The sequence below is a fragment of the Monodelphis domestica genome, chromosome 3 (genome assembly GCF_027887165.1).
Source record: "Monodelphis domestica isolate mMonDom1 chromosome 3, mMonDom1.pri, whole genome shotgun sequence".
Taxonomy (NCBI): domain Eukaryota; kingdom Metazoa; phylum Chordata; class Mammalia; order Didelphimorphia; family Didelphidae; genus Monodelphis; species Monodelphis domestica.
Genome location: NC_077229.1, coordinates 428,188,275 through 428,214,149, shown reverse-complemented (window position 1 = coordinate 428,214,149; position 25,875 = coordinate 428,188,275). Strand labels below are relative to the sequence as shown.

Sequence of the window (25,875 nt, the reverse complement as noted above, 5' to 3'; positions counted from 1 at the left end):
GAAGGAAGGAAGGAAGGAAGGAAGGAAGGAAGGAAGGAAGGAAGGAAGGAAGGAAGGAAAAGGAAAAGGAAAAAAGAAATAAAGCCTGGTAGAAGTTCCTTTATTGCAAAGATAATAACATTCCACTTTCTGCGAAGTAATGCAGTGATAAATAAAGGGAAGTTGGAAATAAGAACAAACATACAACCCAATTCCTGGGACAAGATCAAAGTTAAAGCTGTGAAATCTACAAGGTGTTTAATATGTCACTTGCATTTCCTTTCAGGCCTCTGCCAGCAAGATTAAAGCTATAAACCTTCAGAGCAAGTCCACATTTTAAAACTTCAGAAAGGCTCTTTTTTTTTTTTCAAAAAGCTATTTCCCATGGGAAAAGTCATTGACGTCTTTGTAAATAAGATGCTGATAGTTAAACTCTTCCTTCATTTAGAAAAACAGCTTTCCCAATGAGATATTTCTCAGTTAAGGACTTTACTAACTCAGGAACCTTATGTAGGCATCTTTATTCATATCCTGTATCCCAAGGTGTCCAAGCTAGAATTGGGATGAATGGCTCAAGATAAAATAGAAAATTAAGAAACAAAAATACCCATTACTCCAGATGTGATAAATGTTAACACATAATAAGGTCTAAGATCTGGGCAAGGTTTGATGGCTATAGCCTTCTGCAAGGATGGGGACAGAAAAATACTAGTAGTTTGATTTTCCCCCTTTGCTTGACTTCTTTCACAAGGACAAAGAGTTTCATCACTCATCCTCTTTTCAATGACAATCAAACGTGGTTAATGTTCATAGATTTTATTGAATCACAGAGTTGGAAGAGACATTAGGGATAACCTGGCTTACCCCCTCATTTTCAATGAGGAAACTGAGGTTTAGAGATATCATCTAATCTAGTCAGAATGAGATACTGCTCCCAACTTCTAGCTCTGTGGTTTGTTTGTTTTTGTTTTCATTTCTTCCATTATATCACAATTATCCTCCTCCTCCTTTGTAACTAAAACTTGATGATCTGCCAAAGAGTCTAATTTCCTGCTATATAAATACTAGCTTTTAGGAATAGACCACCTCCTAAGCATGGCCTGGCTATAAATTATATTCATAATTTGTTATTGCATATGTTGTAAAATGCTGGTCCAAACTTTATTTCAAGGGATATGACATGGATGTAGAAATTCAGACCTTAATAGAAAGAGAAAGAGAGGGAAAAAAAAACAGAGACAAAGACACAGATTGACAGAGACAGGCAGAAACAGATTTATTACCCAAACAGGGCTTAGAGGTAAATAAAGGAGAATATGGATAAATTTATATAAAATTGAAAAGTATGTATACAACCAAAGTAAGTTCAATTGGAAAGCAAACATTTACTTGGATAAAATATTTATATTTTTCCTGATTAATATCTAATATTCAAGATAAATAATTGACCCAAATATGTAAAGAATGAAAGCTGCATCCATATAGATGCCAAAGGGTCTGAACGAGCAAAGAGTCTGAAAAAAATGTTCCAAATCACTCATAAGAAAAATCCAAATTAAAATAATTCTGTTGTTTTGAGTTGTCATACACTCCAAGGGACATAGTTATTGATAATTTGTATTTAATTTGAGAACTGCCTGTTCACATCCTTGATGTGAACTTTTTTTCTTATCTATTTGTGTCAATTACTCATATATCTAAGACTTTTCCTAGGAAAAATTCGCTGTAAAGAATATTTTCCCCCAATTACTTGTTTCTTTTCCATTAAAGTAATTGTTAAAGTAAGTGTAGTAATTTGATGTTGGAATTAGGAAATTAGTTTAACCAATTTGATAACTAATTTGGAAATATGCCCCCAAAGTCATTCAATTGGGCCATTGATCCATTAATGTTGTTATTAGGGATATATTCCAAGGTGATTAAGGATAGAAAGAAAGGACCTGGACATATAAGAATACTCATATCAATACTGTTTTGTACCATATAACTAGTGAAAATGACTCAACTGGTGAATGTCTGAATCAGTTGGGATATATAAATATCATAGAATATTATTGTTCCATTGATAATATAACAATCTCAAAGAAATATGGAAAGACATGAATAAGACTTTAGCATTATAACAAAAGCACCAACTAATTAACTTGAATAGACTGATGATGAACCATGTTGCCCATCTCTTTGTAGAATAGTAATGGACAAGAGATGTATAATAAGATATTCACTCCCAAATATGGCCAATATGTTGATTTTTTTTATTTGTTTAACTATATTTTTGTTACAAGGGAGGGTTTTTACTTGGGGAGAGAGTTGAATGGTAGGTTGGTCAGTGGTAATAATCTTTAAAAAAGAACATTAATACAATGTATTAAAAATAACAAAAGAAAAAAGTATCAAATAGAACAAATAGATTTTATTACTTCCTTATTAAGTGTGAGTATATATGTGTGTATTTATTCATTTTATGCAATTTATATTTTATTAAATATTATAATGCATGTTTATCTAATATTTTTAACCCACAGTTACATAAATTCATTGTAATTTATATGTTTTATTTTTGCATATTGAAATGTTTGTGTTTGTTGGTGATTAAGTTAAAAATTGCTAAAATGAAAAGGTAGTAGAGGGTAGTTTTCCAAGGTACAAGGGTTCAAATGAACTATTAACTTCACTAGCTTCTGTTTCCTTTCAGATGGATCCTAGGACACTTAATGAATCTGTACTAAGTGACTGTTGCTTTCGAAACTTTGTCCCCATCTCTATTCCCTATTGCTTTTCAAGCCTGCCTCAATGTGCTCTTCTTCCACTCTTAAACTTAGCAATCTGCTTTAAGACATTAGGTTTAAGAAACTTTTGTCTTATATGCTTTGGGAAAGATGAATCAAGGTTAAATGTTTCACCTAATGTCACATAGTTAGTACATGAAAGACTAGAACTAGAACCCATTTCACTTGACATTTATATCAGTACTATGAACTAAATCATGCTGCTTTTGATAGAGATGATATAAAACATTTTCTCTGTGTGTGTATGTTTCTCTGTGTCTCTCTTCATCTCTGTCTCTGTCTCATCACTCTCATTCTTGTTCTATCACTTGTTTTTTCTCTTTCTCATTCGATTACGTTATGAGACTCTGTAAATAGTTTTTCTTTTTTAATTTGAGTCCTTCTTTTACCAAACATTTACTCAGTGAATGTGTTAAGTAATGTCCTATGCAAGGAACGATCATTTTCTATAACTATATTTACTTAGATTATAAATACATTCTTTAAAATCTATAGTTTTTCATTGTATCAATTTGCTAATTAATCCAAGTTTTATTTATGGTCAAACAGACTCTTGGAAGTCTTTTTTTTTCCTTCTAGTTTTAGTTTCTATCAGTCACACATTTCTAATTACCACCACAGCCTTTGGCCAAAACCATTCTAATTTAGACCTAATTACATGCCTTTAGCCTTTGGTTTACCACTCTACCTCAGTTCCACTGAAATATATCTTTCTAGCTCATTCTCCTCTAACGTTGATCCCATTATTTAACTTGCCAGTCACTGAAATGTTTGCATATTACTTTCGTGAATTTTCATTTTTTACCCATTCCCCGTGGTTGTTCAGGAGTCTAAAGACTCATCCGTTAGAGGATCTATCTTTCTTTTTGCCTGTAGAAGTGATATATTATGAGAAGTTTGGGAACAGGGCTAGGACCAGACCAGAGTACAGGGACCAGGCACTATATCTATTGCAGAATGTCTTCCAAAATGCAAAGAACACCAACCATTTTCCCAAATAATTAGAGGAACAGTTTGATCCTCCCTCCTGTGAAAGGATTCTTTTTGGAGTGCTCAGGGGAATAAACATCTTCTCTGAAGACTCCTCACAGAGAATCTATCTTTAAAATAGTCCCAGTGACAATGAGCCAAGTTCTTCCAGTCTCTGGTATATTTCCATAATGCATGTACCATTGGCGCTAATTATGTATATGACTTTGAGCAAATAGTCTCTTTACCATGGGGCTCTGCAAAATTGGCACTGGCAATGTGACACAATACAACTGCCACAAGCATTTACTGAGCTATTTTTTTCTACCTGTTCCTCAAAGAGCTTAACTTGCTAAGTCATGGTATTTTACTAAACAAATTTAAGATGGGAAGCAGCTTGACAAAATGTAAAGAACCCTGGCTGTGGAGTAAAACAGAGGACTTCCAGATCCCCACTGTATTAATTACCTCTGTGACCTTGGTTCTGCCACTCTTGGGCCCTCAGACTTTTCCGCTGTAGAGTACAGGGTGATCTTCACTATGTCTTCTAGCTTTAAATTCTAAATCTTAAACATAAGATTGCAGGGATGTGCGTCTGCAATCGTAATTACCTAGGAGGAGTTCTGAGTTGCAGTGGTCTATGTCAATTGGGCATCTGCACTAAATTCTGCATTAATATAGATGGGTACATGGGAGGGGTGAGGAGTTGAGTTGAGCTGGGGTCCACCATGTTGCCTAATTGGGGATGACCACTTCAGGATCACAAGGACAAGACAGGGAGGTCTAAACTTCAAAACAAACAAATAACCTGTTATTAGGGAGGCAAGGAAGGTTCTAAAAACACCTTTAAATTAACACATGGGTTTAAATATGAATGACAACGGGCTAGAGTATAATGGATAAAGACAATTTTCTATCATTGACTGGTGATATTGGATCTAATATAATCAAATGTGTACAAGTGTTGTTGCTATTCATTTAGTCCAAGCAAAGAGACCTCCGCCCTCCCCCTCAGCCTATGACACTTGCCTATGATGGATTTCGGTCGAACAAAGTATTCTTGTGTTACTCCCTGATGAAAATTGCTAATGGTTGCCTACAAGTGGCTGGGCAAAGGCACTTGGACTAATGTAATGCAATAATTTATGGGCAGTTTTTTATGAAAGCATATTTACTGAAATGAGGCCTGCCAAAAAGATCAGGTTACAGCAGGAATACATGACTTCCCAACTAGCCATAAAACATAAATCAGTAGCTGTTGCTGTCCACTGTCAGCAGCTGCCACCCTCCTCACATGCTCACTCTTCAGACAAATTGGACCACAAGCCACAATTTGTAGGGGGAAAAATCAAACTCAATTTCGCAGTACAATGAAGTGAGTCTGGGGCCTGTCATGTCCACTGACATATTGATCCTTGGAAGATTGAAAAGATGGGAATAGCCAGGGTTTTCTTATTTAAATATATATATATATATATATATATATATATATATATAAGGAATATATAAACGGAGGGAAATATAGCACTTAAGCATCCTTACAAAGATGCAAGGGCTTGAAGGAGCTCAAGTTATAAACCTGGGCTACAATATAAAAGGCACTATTAAAAGGGTCACATTTTCTTTCCCCTTAGACTTACTGCTTCAGAAGACAAATGGCCTCTTAATCCAGGTTCATTTAAAGTGCAGCTGATCATTTCAACAGCTAAAAGGAATTTTCACTGGGAAAGGGGGGAAAAAATCTCCTTTCTTGGCCCTTTGTGGAATTTATGTCAGATCTATAATGCAATAAGCCCAACATTCCATCAAACATTTTCTATTTAACCTGAAAGGGGACTAAGCCAAATCACTTATATGTCTGTGTCTGTGATTTGCAAAGTGAAGTGACTGCAGTCACAATGGAACATGTAAAGGAAAGATTGCCCAGTTCTTCCCCTCTTCAGATTAAGCATTAGGGAACAGGAGCACTCTATCACAGGGCACTGATGAAATTGTTAGAAGCACCATAAAACATCTAACAGTCAGTTAAGCTAAATACTCTAGCTCAGCAAGGTGGGGGAGAGGGAGAGAGAACCAAGGCAAGCTTTCAGGTGGACTGAATCACAGTCACAATGACTGCAAGATGAGCTCCTAATGATTGCTGACCAGATCATGCCTACAGAATGCTTCCCACCAGTGATTGCAAATCTCCCCCACCCCTCTCCCCTCAGCAAGCTTTGCCTTACATGTCATAAAACAGGGTGCATGGCACCATGTTCCTTTTACAGGAGAAGAAGAAATGGAATGCTCCAGAAGTTTCACATTTGGAGTTGGGGAGTCTGAGAATTCCTAGAAAAATCCTTAAAGATTATGCATTTTAGACTCCAAATAAACAGACTATCTAAAGTGCCAACCATGAGGTCAGAAAAATCACAGCATCACAGAAACAAAGCAAAAGAGGTAAAGCAACATGCCCTAGGGCACACAGGTACTAAGTATTGATGGTAGGATTTGAACCTAGGTCCTCTGGCTCCAGAGACAAATGGCCTCTTTCTAGTGAATGACCCAGCCTCCGTTTGGGATCAATTACTGAATTCTTGCATGTGTGATTCTGAGTAAATCATTTAAGTTCTCAGCAAATCATTCTTAACTTGCCAGAAAAATTACAGGTTACATATGAGTCTTGATTTGTATCAGTGCAAAGAGTTCCCCATATCTATGAAATCACAGATTGAGACAAAAAGTAAACAAGTCCAGGGACTTGTTCAAGGGCAAGCAGCTAAGATAATGAAATGTCTTAATCATTAATTCTAACTCTTATGCTTTGAAAATGGAGGAAAACTGGAGTGTCTAGGTGTCTCAGTGGATGGAGAGCCAGGCATAGAGATGGGAGGTCCTGGATTCAAATTTGGTCTCACACATTTCTTAGCTTTAGTGACCCTGGGAAAATCAGTAAACCCCCATTGCCTATCCCTTACATCTCTTCTGCCTTAGAACCAATACACATTATTGATTCTAAGACAGAAGGTAAGGGTTTAAAAAAAGAAGGAAAAAACAGTAAAAACTCATTCTTTTGGCATATACTTTCTAATTAGAACATTGCTTCATATTATGTTTTAAAGCAATGGCTGAAGGCAAATAATGGTAAATATATTAATAATCATAAATTTCTCTATTGTTATATTAAAATTATGGTAATTTAAATCTATACCAGAGAAAGACTCTACTTCATCAATCAATTTGACTAAAGTCATGATTTTCTCAGAACTGAAATTTGCTGAAAGCTTCAAGTATTTCACTTTCAAGGCTAGGAAGTCTGTGGTTAGTGTCATTGCTAATACATTTGTCAGTCTGCTAATTTTCTTTTCCCATGAGAATAAACAGCAGCCCTCCCTTAAGAGCACACTATTTACCATGTGTCAGAGACACACACAGGAAGATGCTATTTGCAAAGCATGAAGTAAGCCATTTCAGAATAAGCAGGAATCAAGTTGAAACAATTGAATTGGGGGTAAGGACAGAGAATGAGACATTTAATAACCCTGAGAGGAAAATCAAGGATGGAATTAGACAGAGGGAAAAACAACTAAAGAGAGAAGTTGAAAGAAATATGAAATACAATAGAAAACTCAAACTAAAAAGAGAAGGTACTGAAGAAAATTAGAAAAGCAATTCTAATGATGATGATAATGATGATGGCTGACATGTGTACAGCAATTTAGGGTTTAAAAAGCACTTTACATACATTATCTCTTTTGATCCTCCTAACAACCCTGTGAAATGAGTAAAGCAAAAATGTGACAAAGAACATATCAACCATACAAGACTGAAATCAAAGGAGAAAATCGAAAAAAAAAATTCATGAGATCCTATTGGGGAAAAGGTTGAATAATATTCACAAGTCTCATTACATTTTTTGATTGGGACTCTAATTCTTTAGCTAAAAATGTATTCTTGGGGACAATACTGTTGACTCCATTTCCACACAGGCAGGATATCTCAAATGTGATAATGATTAATATATTACTAGTTAAATATATATTTCTAACGTGAAGCCCAAGATGAAAATATTTTGAACAAGCATGATGATAGATTTTCAATAGGAAGTTTAATGTTACTGAAATTAGAGGAAAGGACCCCAGAACTTAGCAAATGCTGCTACCACTCTCTTCTTTCAATTTTGTTACCAATTGCACTATTCAATGATGTTCCTTCTCAAATCCATGTGTTTTTGGTGACATTCCTATCACATTATATATATATATATATATATATATATATATATATATGCATTTATATATATAGTGTTGTAAAAACATTATGTTCAATAACCAGAATCAAATGGCTAGTAAAAACTGAGTATTAGGGAATATAATGAAAATTCCATTCCATTATGTATTCTCTATTTTGTCTGCCTAAGATATTCCCCACATCAAGAATAAGAGGATCTCAGTTGGAAAGGACCTTGGGTCAACTTATCCAACTCATGTCTTTCCTCTACAGTGCCCATATGCAGCTAGTGTTCCTGTGACAGCATATTCTATGTTTGGATGAATCTAATCAATGGGAAGTTTTAACATATTGCTCTTGGTTAGTCTGAAACTAAAGAAGAATATGAGCATATTTTCCCTAGCAAATCAAAATTAGACTTTTATGTTTGTAGTTGAGTGTTATTAAATGAATTAAACATGAATTTAGAAATTTAAAGGGTATTTTAAAAGAAGTTGAGCATTAGAGCTCTCTATCAGATTGAATGGAGATGCTCCATATTGCTCAATATTTCTAGTTGCCAAGTTCCTCACTTTTCTTCATAATTCCCCGTGTCTTCTCACTGTCCCATAAACCTGTCCAGATTCGGCATCTGTCTAGCTGACGTGGGGTTGGGGAATGTCTGGTGGGCATATCATGAGAACACTTTCCAATAAGCGGATGCCCTGAAAGGTTAACTAAAGACAGAACATCAATAGGCAGTTTCACAAGGGAATGAAATTCACTGAAACTACCAAAGATGTATTTAAAGTTGACTCCACAAATATCAACTACAAAGTATGAAGAACATTGATGTGAATAGAAAATAGAGCACAAGCTCTCCTTTCTCTGGCGCTTGTCCACAGTGATAGTAGCACCACCATTATTAAAGTCCTTTAGACTTTGGAGATTGCTCTGCATATTCATTGCTGCTAAACGGGACACTTACCTGTCTGGGACAAAAGTGGTGTGTAAGGGACTTTGGGTTCTATTGCACTCATTGGTGGAGGTAGCAACGGGTTGGCAAAGCTTCGGAGTGGATGAGTGGGTCGAACACAGGCCGTTGGGATTGTTCTACTTGGAGCTTCCTCACTGCTAGGATGCTCAGGCTGTGTCTGTGGTAACATGGGTGGCTGCTGGGGAGTTGGTCCTTCACTAACAGCTATAAGAAAAAGAAGAAAAGAACATTAATCAAGGGACATGTTTGAGCTGTAACTAAAGGCAACCAGGGCTTGACTTCAGGGTGCTGACAACAATTACTGTTCTATCTAGTTGTATCTAAAATAATATGCCACAATTAGATACACTGTTGGAATAACCAAGATTGATACTTAATTAGAGAGAATAGTTTCAAGAAAAAGCTAATAATTAGCAAAGGACTATTCCCCTCTATATTTTATAGAATGAAAAATATAACTACATTTCAGTAGGTTTACTTTATAATCATACATATTTTATTCTATGCATTTAAAAACATTACTCAGGGAAGGGGTCCATGATGCACAAAAAAGATTAAGACTATCTGGTTGGAGGGCAGCTACGCGCCTCAGTGGTTAGAAAACCAGACCTAGAGATTGGAGGTCCTGGCCCTGGGTTCAAATGTGGCCTCAGACACTTCCTACTGATGTGTTCCTGGGCAAGTCACTTAAACCCCATTGCCAAGATTTTATTGCTTTCCTGCCTTGAAACCAATACATTGTGTATTGGTTTCAAGGTAACAGTTTTAAGAAAGAGGGAAAGAATACCTACATTTTTAAAAAATTCTTACCTTCATTCTTGGAATCAATATTGTGTATTGGTTCCAAGGCAGAAGAGTGGTAAGGGCTGGCCTCAGACACTTCCCAGCTGTGTGACCCTGGGCACACAGCTGGGAAGTGTCTGAGGCCAGATTTGAACCTAGGACATCTCATTTCTAGGTCTGGCTCTCTATCCACTGAGCTACCCAGATGCCTACTTTTGAGTGACAGCATGGGTCTAGTGTGACTTCTTTGCTCATCAAGTAAGGAATTAATTCCCCTATCTCTTTTCTCACTATTCCCCCTACTCTTGTCCCCTGCAATATGAGTAGGTATTCATTTCAAAAAGTTACAAAAACTGCACAGCTAAGATCCTTGTTTCATGAAGGCCAGTAAGATATATTTCACTGCTACCCTATATTGGCTGCACTGGCTGGGCCCTATAATCATAAGTGATGAGGGAAAAACATTATTTCTACTATAACTAGTGGTATCAGTGAAATCCAATGTGCAAACCTGGCTCTGGCTACACGATTATCTCACAGCCAATATGCCAATTTTTCTGTGATTTAAACATGCCATGTCAACTGTCAAACAAATCAGTTACCCAGTGCTCAGAGGCATCGCTAATAAAATGATACAAATAATAATCACTATCATTATCTTCTATATCAAAATAAAGACACAGCTAGCTAAAAGTTATTTGCAGGATGAATCTATCGGAACAGGTTCCCTGGAAGTAGAATTACAATCCTTCCCTCTTTGATAGCAAACCTTATAATTTTCAGTCAGATTACTATACTTGAGAAGCCTTCCACATAGTGATTTGTAACAGTTCAAAGGGAATATGGGAAACTTTGTGGTGGAGGACCCTGTTTGTTTTTTTTTTTTTCTCAGAGAATAGAACTACCTAAGACAAAGAGTTCCAAAAATGTGCTGAGGGCATTTTGATTTTGCTCAAAACTACACAAGAAAAAAAAAAAACTGTAAATTAAAATGGCTATATATGAAGTATATGTCTAGGCAAAGTTAGTGAACTATTTTTAATGATCTCTTGCCCGATTTTATCAGGAGTGTTCTAAGGAATAGCCATGCTCAAAGCAATGGGGGAAAGAAATTTTTCAGTTTTGAGCGACAAGGATAATTTAAAGATAATTATCCCACTTTGTAAGATAATTTTTAGCTAACTTCCCACTGGGATGTTCTGAAAAAAAACAGCAAAAGGGCAGAGAAAATAGATGAGAAAATATGTATTGAAGTATTTTTTCTAGGTAGAAAGGAAATCAGAGAAAAGGAAAAAAAGGAGGCAAAAGAAAATGAGGAAAGAAGAAAGGAGGAGTGGAAGGAAGGAAGAAGGAAGGAGGGAAGGAAGGAAACCATTCCAGGAACTTTGCCAAGAAACTCCCAAATGGTGTTATGAAGAGTCAGAAACAGCAAACAACAATATTTTGGGAACGATATTGATAAACTGTGAAGCATCAAGAGGACAACTAGGATGTCATATAAATATAATTTGCAGGAATTGGACATGTTTTAGCCTGAAGAAAAGAAGACTCAGGGAAGCCTGAATGTCTTCTAGAATTTGAAGGCTATCTTGTGACAAAAAGAGGAGCTTTGGTCAGTCTGGCCATAGAAGACAGTCTTTTATAGAAACAGTATACATTAATTTCCAAGAGGTGAATGTAGGTTTGTCCTAAGTTAACAATATCTTACAATTAGAGCTATCCAAAAGTAGAGTGAGGTTAATCAGACTAGATGAATATTTGGCAGTTCCACTGTAGGGAGAATTTTTGTTCAGAGCATGAGTTTGAAGGGTAGGCTACTGAGGTCTCAACACTGAGATTTATTCAATGAATAAATATATAGACTGGCAAAATGTTTATTCTTTTTTATCTACAAGGAAAAGTATTTGCAAATTTCCTTCAGTAGTTTCAATTTCTCTCATCAGTGGAAAGATAATGTAACTAGTCGATAATCTCCTAAAGAGAACAAAGTAAATGCTAAAAAGAAAAATCCATATAAAATTCTATATTTTTTAAACTTAGCATTTGAATTTGACAAAACTTCTTTCAGTAAGAATTCAATTCAACTGGTTTTCAATATCGGCCATAGCCATGCATCTTTTTTAAGAGAAAAGGGGGTAGCTAGGAGGCAGCCAAACCTAGAGACTGGAGGTCCTGTGATCTGAACTAACCTCAGACACATCCTAGTTGTGTGACCCTGGACTTAACTCCCATCATCTAGCCCTTACTGCTCTTCTTCCTTGTAAGTAATACACAGTACTGATCCTAAGATAGGAGGGAGGGAGGGAGGGAGAAAGGGAAGGAGGGACAGAGGGAGGAAGGAAGGAAGGAAGGAAGGAAGGAAGGAAGGAAGGAAGGAAGGAAGGAAGGAAGGAAGGAAGGAAGGAAGGAAGGAAGGAAGGAAGGAAGGAAGGAAGGAAGGAGACAGAGACAGAGATAGAGACACACAGAGAGAGAGAGAGAGAGAGAGAGAGAGAGAGAGAGAGAGAGAGAGAGAGAGAGAGAGAGAGAGAGAGAGAGAGAGAGTCTAACTGCCTCTTATTTCCAGGTCATTTTGACCTAGCCATCTTGTTCTTCTTCCTTTAACTAAATTACAAGGCAATTTCCCTTTGAAAACAGAAAGCTTTGTGGATTAACAGCACCTGCCTCTAGAGGACAGGTTACCTTTAGACAAATAGATAACTATCAGTCTATATATGGTCAAAAAGAAACTCTGAGGAATTATTTCTGTTTCATTTGAGGTAATTTTTGAAATTTGAATCTGTTGTCACTTGTCAAAGGGAGAACATAGATCACTAGAACTGATAATCACACATTCATTGTTTACATCCTTGTTGAAAGAGCAGGAACATTAAAAAAATACTGTTCTTTAACACATAAAATTGAATGAGCAAGAGGGATTCCTCAAATAAGCAATTTAAATAGAAAAATTTTATTTTCAAGACCAACTGACATGGAGAGCCACTGAAGAATAAAGTAAATCTACCACAGGAGCAGAGTACGCATAAGTACTGTCATTTTTGATAAGCCATTTTGGCCAGTGTAGGTTGTAGCTCTCAGCTATTAACATGAAGCCGAACATTTCACCCTGAGACTTTAAGTGTGGCAAGAGCTGTGGAAGCCAAACATTTCTTCCTGCCCAACCCCCCAAAAGAGAGAATATTAGACTTCCACAGATCAGAGATCACTACTCTAGAATCAAATCTACTCTGAAGAATGTATTTGCCCTAGAATAACAAACCAGAAACCCTCATTCTTGGTCCACAAAGGATCCAATAATATTGTAGAATGAAACTTCAAAGTCCTTCCTAATAATTAATGGCAATATGTATAAACATTTTCCAAGAAATAACTGGTAAAATATTATAAAAATGGGAAAAATTCCCTCCCAGTAAAAATATGTTATTTTAATGAATTAACAGAAAATATTGAACTCAAACTAGCAGTTCATCAAAGCAGCCCACTCCTCCACCTCAAAATTTAGGAAAGCGTGATCAATGAATCTACCCTAGCTCTTACATGAACACTTCCTGAAGTGACTGTCCAAATCAAAATGGGCAGTTGGGGTCACCCCCTGTATGCCATGGATTTTCTGAAGTGTTTCCACATAAATCCTATAAAATCTTCAGCTATTATATTTTTTCTAGTTATTATTAGGTCAAAACCTTCTCTTTAATTATTTCTAATAACTTAATAGTTCTACTTCATTTCTAATTGTTCTTATTTCTAATCTCTAATAACTTAATAACCACTTAATGATGCCTACTATGTGTCCGGTACTGTGTTACAAGCCAGAGAGTGGTTATGTAGACTCTAATAGGCACCTGAAGTTTGGCAATACTAGGGAATATAGAAATAGATGGATTGATGAAAGAGCAGTTATTAAGCACCACTATGTGCCAAGCACTGGGGTTAGATAATTCCTACTCAGCAGGAGCTTTCATTTTAACAGGGAAGAAACAGTAGAGGGGTAGCCAGGGAAAGGTGTTTTGGTCACAGGGATGGTTTATGGAACCATAGAATATATGGGAGCAGAGATGACATGTGACATGTGAGGGTCAGATCTGTTTTCTTTGCATATGACTAAAGAGAATGTGAGGACTTGAGAACTGCTAGATATAATGTATTAGATGAATTTGTACTTATTTACCTGCCAGATCAAGACTTGCCCAAGGCTACTCAACTAGTAGGAAAGCCAAGACTGGAGTTCAGATCTCCTCACTCCCAATTTGAAATTATTTCTATAATATTATGATATTTTAATTTGGGGGGTAAGCTCCAATGGGGTCTGTAGATGTTAAAGATGACTAACTAAAAAGTTGCAGTTCATGTGGTCATGAACCTCCCATCTACCATCTGAGGGACAGTGTCCTGGAATGAAAAGAACTCTAGATTTGCAAGAGAAGAAGCTGCATTCAAATCCCTTATTTCTCATTAGAATGAAAACTTCCTAGAGTTAGAAGTTACTTCAGAGCTCAATAAATCCAGAATAACTTTTACTTCATAAATCTCCTCTAGAACATACCTGATAAAGTCACCTAGCCCATGTACTCCAGCAACTGCGTAGTCTCAGAAAGTGGGAATTCCAGTATCTAGTTTTGATTTCTAGTTGCCCTTTAGTCCTTCTAACCTATTTCAAATCTGTATGGGCTTAGCCAAATCATTTAAGTGTTCTGAGCTTCAGTTGTTGTTTATAAAATAAGATTATTGTACTAGATGAATGGCAAAGCCCCTGTCTACATTCAATATGTATTAGAGTACTAGCAAATTTCCAATTAAAACATGCTGTAACTCTCTTTTCTATCATCCTTATTTATTTTTTCTTCTCTATTAGAATTGTAAATTCTTTGAAAGTAGAGACAGATCTATTTGTTTATATTTCCATTCACAGGGCTTATTATATTACTTGGCATATAGAAATCACTACATGTCTCTCTGTCTATCTATGTCTGTCTGTCTGTCTGTCTATCCATCTATCCATCCATCTATCTATCTATCTATCTATCTATCTATCTATCTATCTATCTATCTATCTATCTATCTATCTATCTGTCTATCTCTATGCCTTTAAGGCAACTTCGGAAACTAGGGAACTTGAGCCAGGTGGGCAAACTTTTACTTTACTGAATATTGCTCATTCTGTTTATTAAGTTGACTGATAAGACATCTCCACCAAGAGTCTTAAGTGGTTTCTGCTTGAGTGAGTACAGTGAGCCTTAATATGCTCCAAGGCATTTGGAAACCAATACTCTGTACTCAGAAGTCTGCCTGTGGATGAAAGTTAATTACTTTAGGTAGTTCATGTGATCAGGAATATATTTTGCTTCCAAGAAACAGGGCATACATTTTCCCACTTATTATTCAAGCAAACTGAAATGCTTTGCATGTTCTATTATACTGCACATAAAATAGTAGGAGTGCAATAAGTTTTTGAATGAATGAGTGCATGGCAAATGTCTCAAAGTTTTTAAAAGGGCTTAAAATGACCATTATTTCATTGTTTGGAGGATCCCATAAATAGCTAATCTTTGATAAAAAAATACACAAAGTTTGGAATACGGAAGCTGACTTATTACAGTTGCTAGTGATTTAGAGAGCATACATATGTATGTGTGTTTATATGTGTAAATGTATATATGTTTGCATGTGTAAATATGTGTGCATATATAAAATATGTGTACTCATGTGTATAAGTACATGTGTATGTATGTTGACATATGTTTTATATGTACAAAGGGGAATTCTGGAGCCAACTTATATGAAGCCTTATTTATTATTAAATTTTTATTATTTTCATTATATTACTATTAAATTTTCAGTGGAGGCATTTATACCTCAGATAACAGCCATACCTGAAGGCTTCATTTATTGTTGATTTTATAGATAGACTTAAGAAAGTGAAAGAGAAAATGTTAATAATTCAGATTAAACTTAAAATTGTGTCTTGAGTTTGGGGAAATCTTGCTGTTAAACATTCACCAGCACATTCTTATATGGGCATCTCTTTCTATCACTATCCTATGGGACTATCAGAAGAAAAAGAGTAAATTTTTAGCAAATGACTACAACAACTCAAATTGTATATCATTGCATTTTATTTTTACTTATGTTGATTTTCATGAATGACTGAATTTTGCTAAGAAGAAACTATATATTGTAAAATCAGGACAAGGAAAAAGAAGAGGCAGGAAGAGGACAGCTTGAGGCAGTGCAGAGAGCTCAGGATTTGGGTTCAGGGGACATGGGTTTAAGTCCCTGATATACTTTACTATGTGTTTGACCAGAGGCAATTCTGGGTCTCAGTTTATTCATCTGTAAACTCTCTCAATAAATTCTAGGAACCTTTTCAGCTCTAAATATATGATCCTGTGATCACCATCCTCAAGGAATTTGAATTCTAAGTGGCTGAAAAGGAAAAATGCCAGAAATATACTGAAGAACATGCCTTAGAGGAGAATATGAATGGGAAAACAATTAGTCAGCACTTAATGAATATGGATTGTTACAACAAGCATTTACAAAGGCCCTGCTGTGTGCACAGCACAGTACCAAGATCATACTGTGTTGAGATACATATTTAGAATGCTCCTGGAATTAATGGAGCCAGGATGGGCTACTAATGTGTCTACCCAGAGTCAACACATACGTTCTTTCAAAAGGCCAGACAATCCATATGCATCTATATGAATCTAATAGAAAAAGATCACACATTTATAGACTCATAGGGGAAGGAACTTTAGATGATACCTAATTTGCTTTCCATTTTCAGAGAAAGAAACTGAGATTCAGTGAGGTTAAGTGACTTGCCCAATGTCACACATTTAAGAATTGGTAGAGTAGAGATTTAATTCTAGTGGTCCAACTCCAAATCCATTTTTTCCTTTTATCCCTATTTCTGTCTGTGCTGATTAATTTTTCAAAAGTTGCCAAAGTAGAATCTTTGGAGACTGGAAGATATCCGTCATCTTTTGTTAATAGTACTTCTCAACTTATTTTTGGTGAATATTTTCCCTGTAGTTCTTACAAATAATTTTACTCTCTGGGAAAGGTGCACACTGAGGAAAGGAACAATAAATCCAGCTGCTCCCTGACAGATTTTTTTGATGCCTTTTAATTCTAACCTTGCTATAGTAAGAAAATTTATGGTTTCTTAAAGCTGTCTCTGATGGGTTGGAAAAAATACAGCCTACCTCACAAACATATTTTATTGATGTTACCATCTTATCTACTTCAAATCAGCTTATCACACAAGAGCTGCTGAGTCAGCTATTTTTAACTAAGAAATGAAAGCCATAAAATAAAATGTGGAAATGATGTGTTTGAATGGGGAAAGATCAAATGAAAATATAGTTATCTTGAGAGTAGTTTTTAAAAAAATTATTTCTATCTATCTATCTATCTATCTATCCATCCATCATTTATCATTACAATATGTTCTCCTTAAGATTTTGCCTCTTTTGTAGTTCTTGTACTTAGAACAGTGCATGCTACATAATAGACATTTAATAAATGTTTATTATCTATCTATCTGTCCATCCTTCTGTCTTTCCATCCATCCATCCATTCATCCATACATCCATTTATGTATGTATGTATCTGTCTATCTGTCTGCCCTCTCTTCTGTCCATCCTTCTGTACTTCTATCCATCCATCCATCCATCCATCCATCCATCCATCCATCCATCTATCCATCCATATGTATGTATGTATGTACCTGTCTGTCTGTCTGTCTGTCTGTGTTCTCCTAAATAAATGGCAGTAGTGAAATCTCTTTGCCAAAAATAAGCTCTTACAGATGGAAAGGTATCACATCACTGATCTAACTAAATTAATCTAATGATGGTCTGGCAGCAGAAGGTAAGAAGCATTCAGTCAAGTACTGGCTAATCAAGATTCAATCAAGAGACAACTAGGTTGTGATAAACACGCTAAATGAGAAGATAATAAACATTCTTTTACTCCTTTATGAAGATGACAGAAGATCTTAACTTCAAGCATTCACAAAATATTTTTTTAACTGCTGAAATTCAGAATCACCTGTCCCCTCCTCAGCCCTGACAATGAGGCTAGCTTTTAAAGACTCTCTCTGGAATATTCTATAAATATTTAAGTAAGATCTTGTGGATGGAACGAGTTGGTCGTATAAATTTTGATGTTCTTTAGACACAAAAAGAACTTTCTTAGGAATAAAAAAGCCAAACTAACTTCTCTCCGATACTCCTAGAATCAGCAGAGAGCTTACATAGAAAGAAATGAAAATACATTACACTGACTTCTTCCTGTTCCAAAGCTTCGATCAACAGCAAGTGTTGGGAATGGCACAGGGCGGAGAGTGAACTGGGGATGGGGGTATCCACATGTTGGAGATGGCAAGATTCCTGGGTACTGGGCACTTTCAAGTGTTGGCACTGGGATGGCGCTAACGACTGCTGCAAAACAAAAATAAATTTTATTTTAAATCTTCATTTATCCATAAGAACCAGAAATGAAACAGGAAATTTTGAAAGAAGAAAAAATTTGTATACATATATATTTACAAATTGAGAAGTGCTATTTAAAAAGTATCATTAAAACAAATTTTAATGTTATTAATGTTACTTGTGATATAAATTTTTGTTTTTTTATCACCTCCATTTCCAATTTCCCTTCTCTTCTATCTAGAAAGCCATCCTTTATAAGAATGAATAAAAAATAACTTCTGCAAAATATCACAGTTATGCCTATCAATTATATAATGTCTTAAGGTTTGCAAGTACTTAAAATTATCATAACAACACTAGGAAGTAGATATTATTATTATCCATATTTTACAGAGGCACTGAGAAGTTAAATGACTTGCTCAGGGTCATCCAGAGTGAATTTGAATGAAAAACTTCCTAACTCCAAGTTCATTGCTCTATCTAATATGCTCCCTAGCTACTGCCTCAATTAATCAACACATTGACTGAATTTGGCAGTTATGTCAATTTTCATACCAACAATCCTCTACTTCAATAAAGGCACTGAGGTGCATATTCTTATCTCTTCTTTGGAATCACAACTGGTCATTATAATTAGCCAGTATTCAATTATTTCTTTTTTAACTGAAAAGTGTTACAGTTTAAGTTCACAAAATATTTCAATAATGAAAATGAATTTCATACAATAAACAAACAAATGTACACATAACTGGAGACAAAAGTCTGCTGTTGTTTAAAGAAATTAAATAATCAGAATGACAGCTGAGTGTATTGTTTGGGTCATCTTATAGACCAAACTAGGACAAAACAGTCATTCTGGTTGATTGACAAGCTGTTGATGGTCTCTAACAATATGGTGGTCAGTATAATTGGTTTCCTCAGAAGAAAAGTGATAGAATTAATGATATATTCTCAAAGATAAAGTATAGGTGAAATCACATACATGATTTCTAACTGCTTCTCTATTACTTTCCCAGGGGAAAATAGATTTCCACAGACTAGCACCTAATCACATTATTACAACTAAGAAGCTTAAATTCCATCCAAACAAGAAAGAAGTCAGGTTGAGAGATTTGGGATCTTTGTGAAAAACACTGCCTTTCTTTTGGTCTTCCTAAGTCTTTAGGATTTCAAATTAGATGATTATTAATCAGGGCTGACAGTCCAGTTTCTTTCTTCCTTCTTATCTCTGAAAGTAGGGAAGTGATAGTGTAGGTAATAAAAGAAAATAATTCCTTTACATAACAAGAATCAACAGCCTACATTGGGTGCAAAGATAAAGAGATAGTAAATATTGTGGACCAAAGAGCTAGCACTCCAGATTCTACCATAGCAGTCACATAGTAGTATTCAGTTTACACTATCTGAAGTTACCTAATTAATGTATAAAGTACCTAAAACATTAATTAATCTGTTCTCTTATCCATGGAGGTGGGTTGTAATGATCATCCTTCAAAAGGATGAAAAATTGTAAATGTAAATGGCCAAATGACTTGGCCAAAACTATAAGACTGTATTGATAAGGTATTCCAGGTGTTCAAATTTATATTTCTGTTTCAAATATTCTTTTCAATAGATAATTCACTCTACAAATATTTGAAGTATCTATTCTGTTTGTGGACCTCTACTTGGCATGGTGGGGCATATATGATCAAAAAGATTCTGCCTTCATAAACCTGGAGGTCCATGATTCTGCCCAAGATGGTACTATTAAGTGCTGGAGTTTTGGAAATAAATCTCTTTAATGAGTCTGCACTGCAGAGAGGCCCCCATGTTCACCATCCTGCCTTGGATAAGAATCCTTAGTGTTCCTGGTCTTCATTTCCACTTGTGAAGTATTTAGATCCACAAAAACTTTTGAAAAATTCTCTCATACTTGGAACATGGTTATTGAAAAGACAATAATTCTGTGCTAAAATTCACAAAGCAAAATGTACTGAAATCTCTTTTGATTTTTCTACTTCAATTTAGGTTTGGGTGAGTGAACAAAAAAAAAATCACACCAGAACCAATATTCATTGTGATGCTATGCGTATGTGGATCAGCTAAAGAAAGACAGCATCAATCATTTCCAATAAATTTTCACCTGATGACCAAAGAAGAAAAGAATTCTATTCGGACACAGCTTGCTGACAATTGAATTTTTATCTGACATTAATATACTGAGAGCTTGTAAAAAGATCTCCTTTAGCACTAACAGATTGGTATCAGAAAACCAGTACATCTTCGAAAAATGTTACAACTAAACATAATCCATAGGGAATATGAAGTACATATATTTTAGGCTATATTCTAAGAAATAGAATACAAAATAGGTATTTCTTAAAAAGTTAAGCATGATGCTTTAGAAACTTGTCTTTTCTTCTTACGTATCTATAGAAAAGTGGTATTGGATTAGGAAATTGATCTCATCCCCTAGTATTGTCTCCTCCCCCCATTCTTACTACAGTGATCTAGTTTGCCAGGAATTACAATCTATACATTTATTAATACAAATTTATGAATGAGTTTCATATTTAAAATATCAGCTTTTTATATTTCCTACTCTTCATTGAAAAATAGACATGGCAGGGTAGCCCAATTTTTTTACATAAAATTTTATTGACGTTTTTTATTTTTACATCATCATTATTTACAGATATTTACAGATTTACATTGGATCTTCATCCAATGAGCCTTCCTTTATAACAGAAAACAAAGCCAAACATATAGGCCATGTCTTAAAGTATATGCAACATTGCCCATAGTACCAAACTTCTTTCATGAAAGGAAAGAGAAAAGATGCTTTTCTGAAAGGGTTCACAAACTTTTTCAACCATGGAAACTTTTGGGAAAGGGATTAAGTTTCAAGAAGCTGTCATTTGCTACTCCTAATCTTGCCTTTCTGACTGAGGATAAGATAATATATATATATATATTTAAAAAAAAAAAAACATTGCCACAGTTGTTTCTAGGATGTTAAATTTCTAATTTTTTTGGGGGGGGGAAGGGAATTAGGACAGATAGTGATGAAGGAGCTAGTGGGATGCAATATAGGTAGGAGTTTTAGGAATTGCCTTCCTAAATATAGGAACCATATATAAAAGTTGACTCTAAGACTAGACTCTCAAGAGATGATGAGAATAATACAGGGATCTGTGATATGATATAATATTAATATGGGAAGGTATTGCCTGACTTCAAAACTTGATCAAGATGCCACTAGTATGTAGATAATTCTTTACTCATACAGAATTAATTTCCATCAGATTCCAACTCTATATAAGTTCTTGGACAAACAAAACATCTCTTTTCCTATCAAAATTCTAATTTATTGTCTTTAGCCACTGTTCCCTTCTTCAAGTATACTTCCTTTAAGGCAGGCATCTTATCTACAATCATATCCAAAAACAGTGATGGTTCAGTTCATCACTTTACTTTTGCTCTCAATTCCTGTTCCTTCTTTCTATTTTTAGGATTTTGATTTATTCATCATGACCTTTCACTCATTTGTCTACAATATCTACCAGTCTTTCTTTCCTATAGGTTCATATACATGCTCAAATCTCTCTAGTCTTAAAACAAAACAGACACAAACCAGTGAAGATCTTGACCGTTTTTCATTTGGCTATTATCATATTTCTCTTCTCGGGCTTCTTGAAAAACTCTCCTCAATGCTTCCACTTATTTATTCAATTTATACATACATACATACATATATATATATATATATATAATCAATTCATTAAGGAGAAAAAACATGTAATGGTTTGTTGAGTGACAGTTAATCCATACAATAAGTTTTTGTCAAGTAATATAAACCCAGTGATAGCTCTTCTGGGGGGATAAGGGTTTTATAGTTTTCATAGTAAGAGGAGATAGGATAAGGTAGATAGGTGAATACAATACAAATTAGAATATAAGTGCATGGTGGAGCATAATATAATATGAAATCAGATGAGGGTTAAATCACTTCTTGCTGGGGGAGTGGAATGGGAAGAAAAAAAACTAAACAAAAGTCTGGTATGTTAGCTAGGAGATTTGAGTCTTAAAGCCAAGTTATTGACATCAAACTGTGTGATATTTGACATTTTTTATTTTCTGGGCTTGAAGGTTCTCTTCTATTAAATGGGAACTTTTTGTTGTTGTTGCTAAATGAGTTATAGTGTGACATAGTGGATAGGCAGTGAACTTGGTAGTTGCATTGCAGCCCCATATCTATGTGACCCTGCTCCTTCATCTAGGTCTCCAAAACTATAAATTACAAAGATCTTATTGACTTGCATTGGTAGAATGAATTTCTCAGGAGTCATTCTTTACTCCAGTGAAATAAAAGGTCTAGTATCTGTCCTTTTAATTATTTTAATATTTCTGAAATCTCCTACTAAGTTGTAATTTGCATGATGTTTGGGAAATATCTAATTCTAATTCTAAAATGCTAAACATTTTGTTTCCTTCTGAATTTAACACAGGGTTCTGTAAAAACCTAGGTTGTTAATATATATATATATATATATATATAATGTATATTTTAGTTTTTAATACTAGCTTCAAAGTTCTATACTCAAGTTGTTTTAGAAAGATAGATGTTTGTTATTTATCATGCACAGAAATTCTAAAAATGCCTTAGAAATGTCTCAAATTCTTTGCTGTCATTTTGACCAGACACATATTAGATAGGTATGCAGAAAAACACTGTAGCAGATACACAAAAACATAAAGGACTTCCCAATTTTAAATTGAGTTGTATTTCAAACATCTATAACTCAAGTGTTTATAGGAAAGCTAAGGACCCACTTTCCCAAAGAAATATTATAAATGGTGGTTAGGATTGGAAAAAATTCCTTAAAAAATATTCAGTCAACAATGTAGTTAAAATCCTATATAACTGGAATAAAATAGAAACAATTATGTTATAATACCAGTTATTATACTAAATGGAAAAATAATATATTTGAAAAATAGATTTCCATTCATCTTGAATTATGGCATTTGAAGAAAAGTAGGTTTGATTAGTGTCTAAAGAAATACTTGTGGTTGCTGCTTAGTCATTTTCAGTTATGTCCAACTTTTCATGACCCCTTTTGAGGTTATTGGCAAAGACACTAGACAGGTTTGGTTTACTCATATTTTCTCCATCTTATTTTACAGATGAGGAAACTGAGGCAAGCAGGGTTAAGTGGCTTGCCCAGGCTCACATAATACGTATTTGAGGTCAGATTTGTACTTGGGTCCTTCTGACTCCAGGCTTATGCTTCTATTCACTAAGCTACCTAGTTGTCAGAAGTAAGGAGAAAGAGGAAGACCACAGAGTTGCTTAATGATCAATAAAGTTGCTTTCAGCTCTAGATCTGTGAATCCTATGGTCCCCATGTCACATGAACAAGTGGATTAGAGACAGCTCAAACAGGTTCTATTGTTAAATTTTCGAGATGAGCACTTACACCTTAGAAATTAGAAAAATGCTACATTTTAAATCAGTGCTTCATTTGTTATTTTGTTGTTTTTCTAGATACATGAATATGATAGAGAGAATATTAATAATGCAGATTAAACTGAAATGTGCCACATGTAAAATTTACCCCAGAAAACCAGTTTTTACCATATTAGTTTATAATTATGTGAAGTAACTTGCTTGTAGATACAACTGGTGATTAACTGGAAGAAAACTCTTTTCTCCAGATGTGACTGGGTGGCAGAATGTCTAGAGAGTTGAGTGGATTCAGAAACACCTGAGTTCAAATACTCAGATATTTACTAGCTGAGTGGCCTTGGACAAGTCACAATCTGTATGTCTTAGTTGTTCATCTATAAAATGGAAACAACAACACCTACCTCTCAGGTTGTTGTGAAGACAAAAAGAGATAATATTTTTAAAGTACTTGGAAATCTTAAAGTATTTTATAAATGTTGGTATTTATCATCATCATCATCACCATCAATACTGAGGACAGTCAAAGATTCCTCACAAATGAATATTTTGAAACTCCTTAAAAAAAATCTGTGTAAGGCAGAAAATTGTTTCATAGTTGCTAGTATAACCTTATTCTAAGTAGGCATCTGTGGCACATGTAAACCAAAGTAAATGAATATTCTCTCTATGCTACATGTCTCAGAAACTTAACAGACTGGAAGAATAACAATAGGAAAGATTTGTACCTTTGCAGACTTCCTTTAATTAAAAAAATGACAGCAATTGTCATACCATAATTTATTCTATTTATACATATTCTGGTCTTAATCATATATTACTGCAAATTCTAATTTTCACTAAGATGCTTAGCACAGAATGTTAACACAGATAAATATATTCTGTTCTACAATATTCAATACATGCCCAAGAACTGAAGACAACTTCAGTTAGCAGATACATTATCTGTCAATTAACATTTTACAGATCTCAGTAAGAAATGCAAAAGGAGAAATGGAAAACAATATGCTTCTACTAAAATAATTATCAAAGAGCTTTGCAACATTGTCTTTATAAAAGTGATTAGGAATCTGAAATATGGAAAAAAGCTGTGATTTATTCAAGGCTTTTAACATACCTGGATAAATCTAAATAATCAGAAGCAGGAAAATTTTTCTGTTCCAATGAATGAAATTATAATTCTCCTAGGAAGCAGATGTACAGCTTTTTCAACACAATCACCCAAGATCTTAATCAATTTTAGTCAAATGCACTGCACTTATTTTATTATGTAGCTAGCACAGACCTATCCTTTAAAAAATAAATAAACCATAATGATCACTTAAAATGGTTTGAATTCATTTGAAATTATTGCACAAAATTAATAAATGTTTAAAAAACAAGAAAATAATAGAATTGAAGGTGATGGAATGAATGGAGTGTGACAAAGTCATTGGGAAAGAAATGAATTCTATTATCTCTCTCTAACATTAATGACCTTTGAACAAAAGGAATGGCATCAACATTTAAAAACCAATACTTTGTCATTTGAGAGCCTTACTCTTGAATCAGGTAGTAGGGAGAGATTCTTTTTTTTTTTTGAAAATTTTATTTAATTAGTCAATTTAGAACATTATTTCTTGGTTACCAGAATAGCATTATTTCCCTCCCTCCCCTACCTCACCCTTCCTGTAGTCAAAGAGCAATTCCACTGGGTTTTACATGTGTCCTTGATCAGAATCTATTTCCATGTTGTTGATGTTTGCACTAGGATGTTCATTTAGAGTTGTAGAGAGATTCTTAAGAGATAAAGCAGCCTAGGATTGAAGGGAGTCAGTAGAAGGAAAAGAACACTTCAATAGACTGGTTCTAGTTCCAGCTCTCTAATGAACTTATTAAGTGATTAAGCGTAAATCACTTTTATCTTTCTGTGCCTTATTTTTCTGTTCTATAATTAGAACTTGGGACTAAATGAAATGCAAGATTCCTTCTATTTTAAATATTCCTCAAGTATATGCAGTTATGAGACTAAAATGAGATCTTTAATCGGAGAGTGCTGGGAAAAAGTGGGAAAGAGATAACATACAGATACACAACTTGATTGGGTTTGCTCCTGTGATTCTGCTAGGATAGGGAACTATCAACGAGGCAATTCCTTCTACTATTATAATTGGAAACTGCTCTGTATTCAGTGAATGCTTGTTTAATAATTGCATGATTGAACAATGGGAGATTATATAATTTATCTATTTATTCAAAATTATTATTGTGTTCTGATTATGTTTGAGGCACTTTGTGTAGGAA

The 25,875-nt window shown here is 34.8% G+C and overlaps 1 protein-coding gene across 7 annotated transcripts in view; it reads right to left on the bottom strand.

Moving 5' to 3' along the window:
* DCC (DCC netrin 1 receptor) overlaps positions 1–25,875 on the bottom strand; it is a 1,370,599-nt gene that overhangs the window by 30,196 nt on the left and 1,314,528 nt on the right. For 3 of the 7 annotated variants that reach the window (XM_007486716.2, XM_056824444.1, XM_001362972.5), the window contains exons 26-27: positions 17,991–18,152; positions 8,914–9,126 (exon numbers count right to left, since the gene is read on the bottom strand). In XM_007486716.2, the coding sequence (XP_007486778.2) occupies positions 8,914–9,126; positions 17,991–18,152 (375 nt within the window). The remainder of the gene's footprint in view (positions 1–8,913; positions 9,127–17,990; positions 18,153–25,875) is intronic. The other 4 variants (XM_056824442.1, XM_056824445.1, XM_007486715.3 and 1 more) reach the window with 2 other exon arrangements.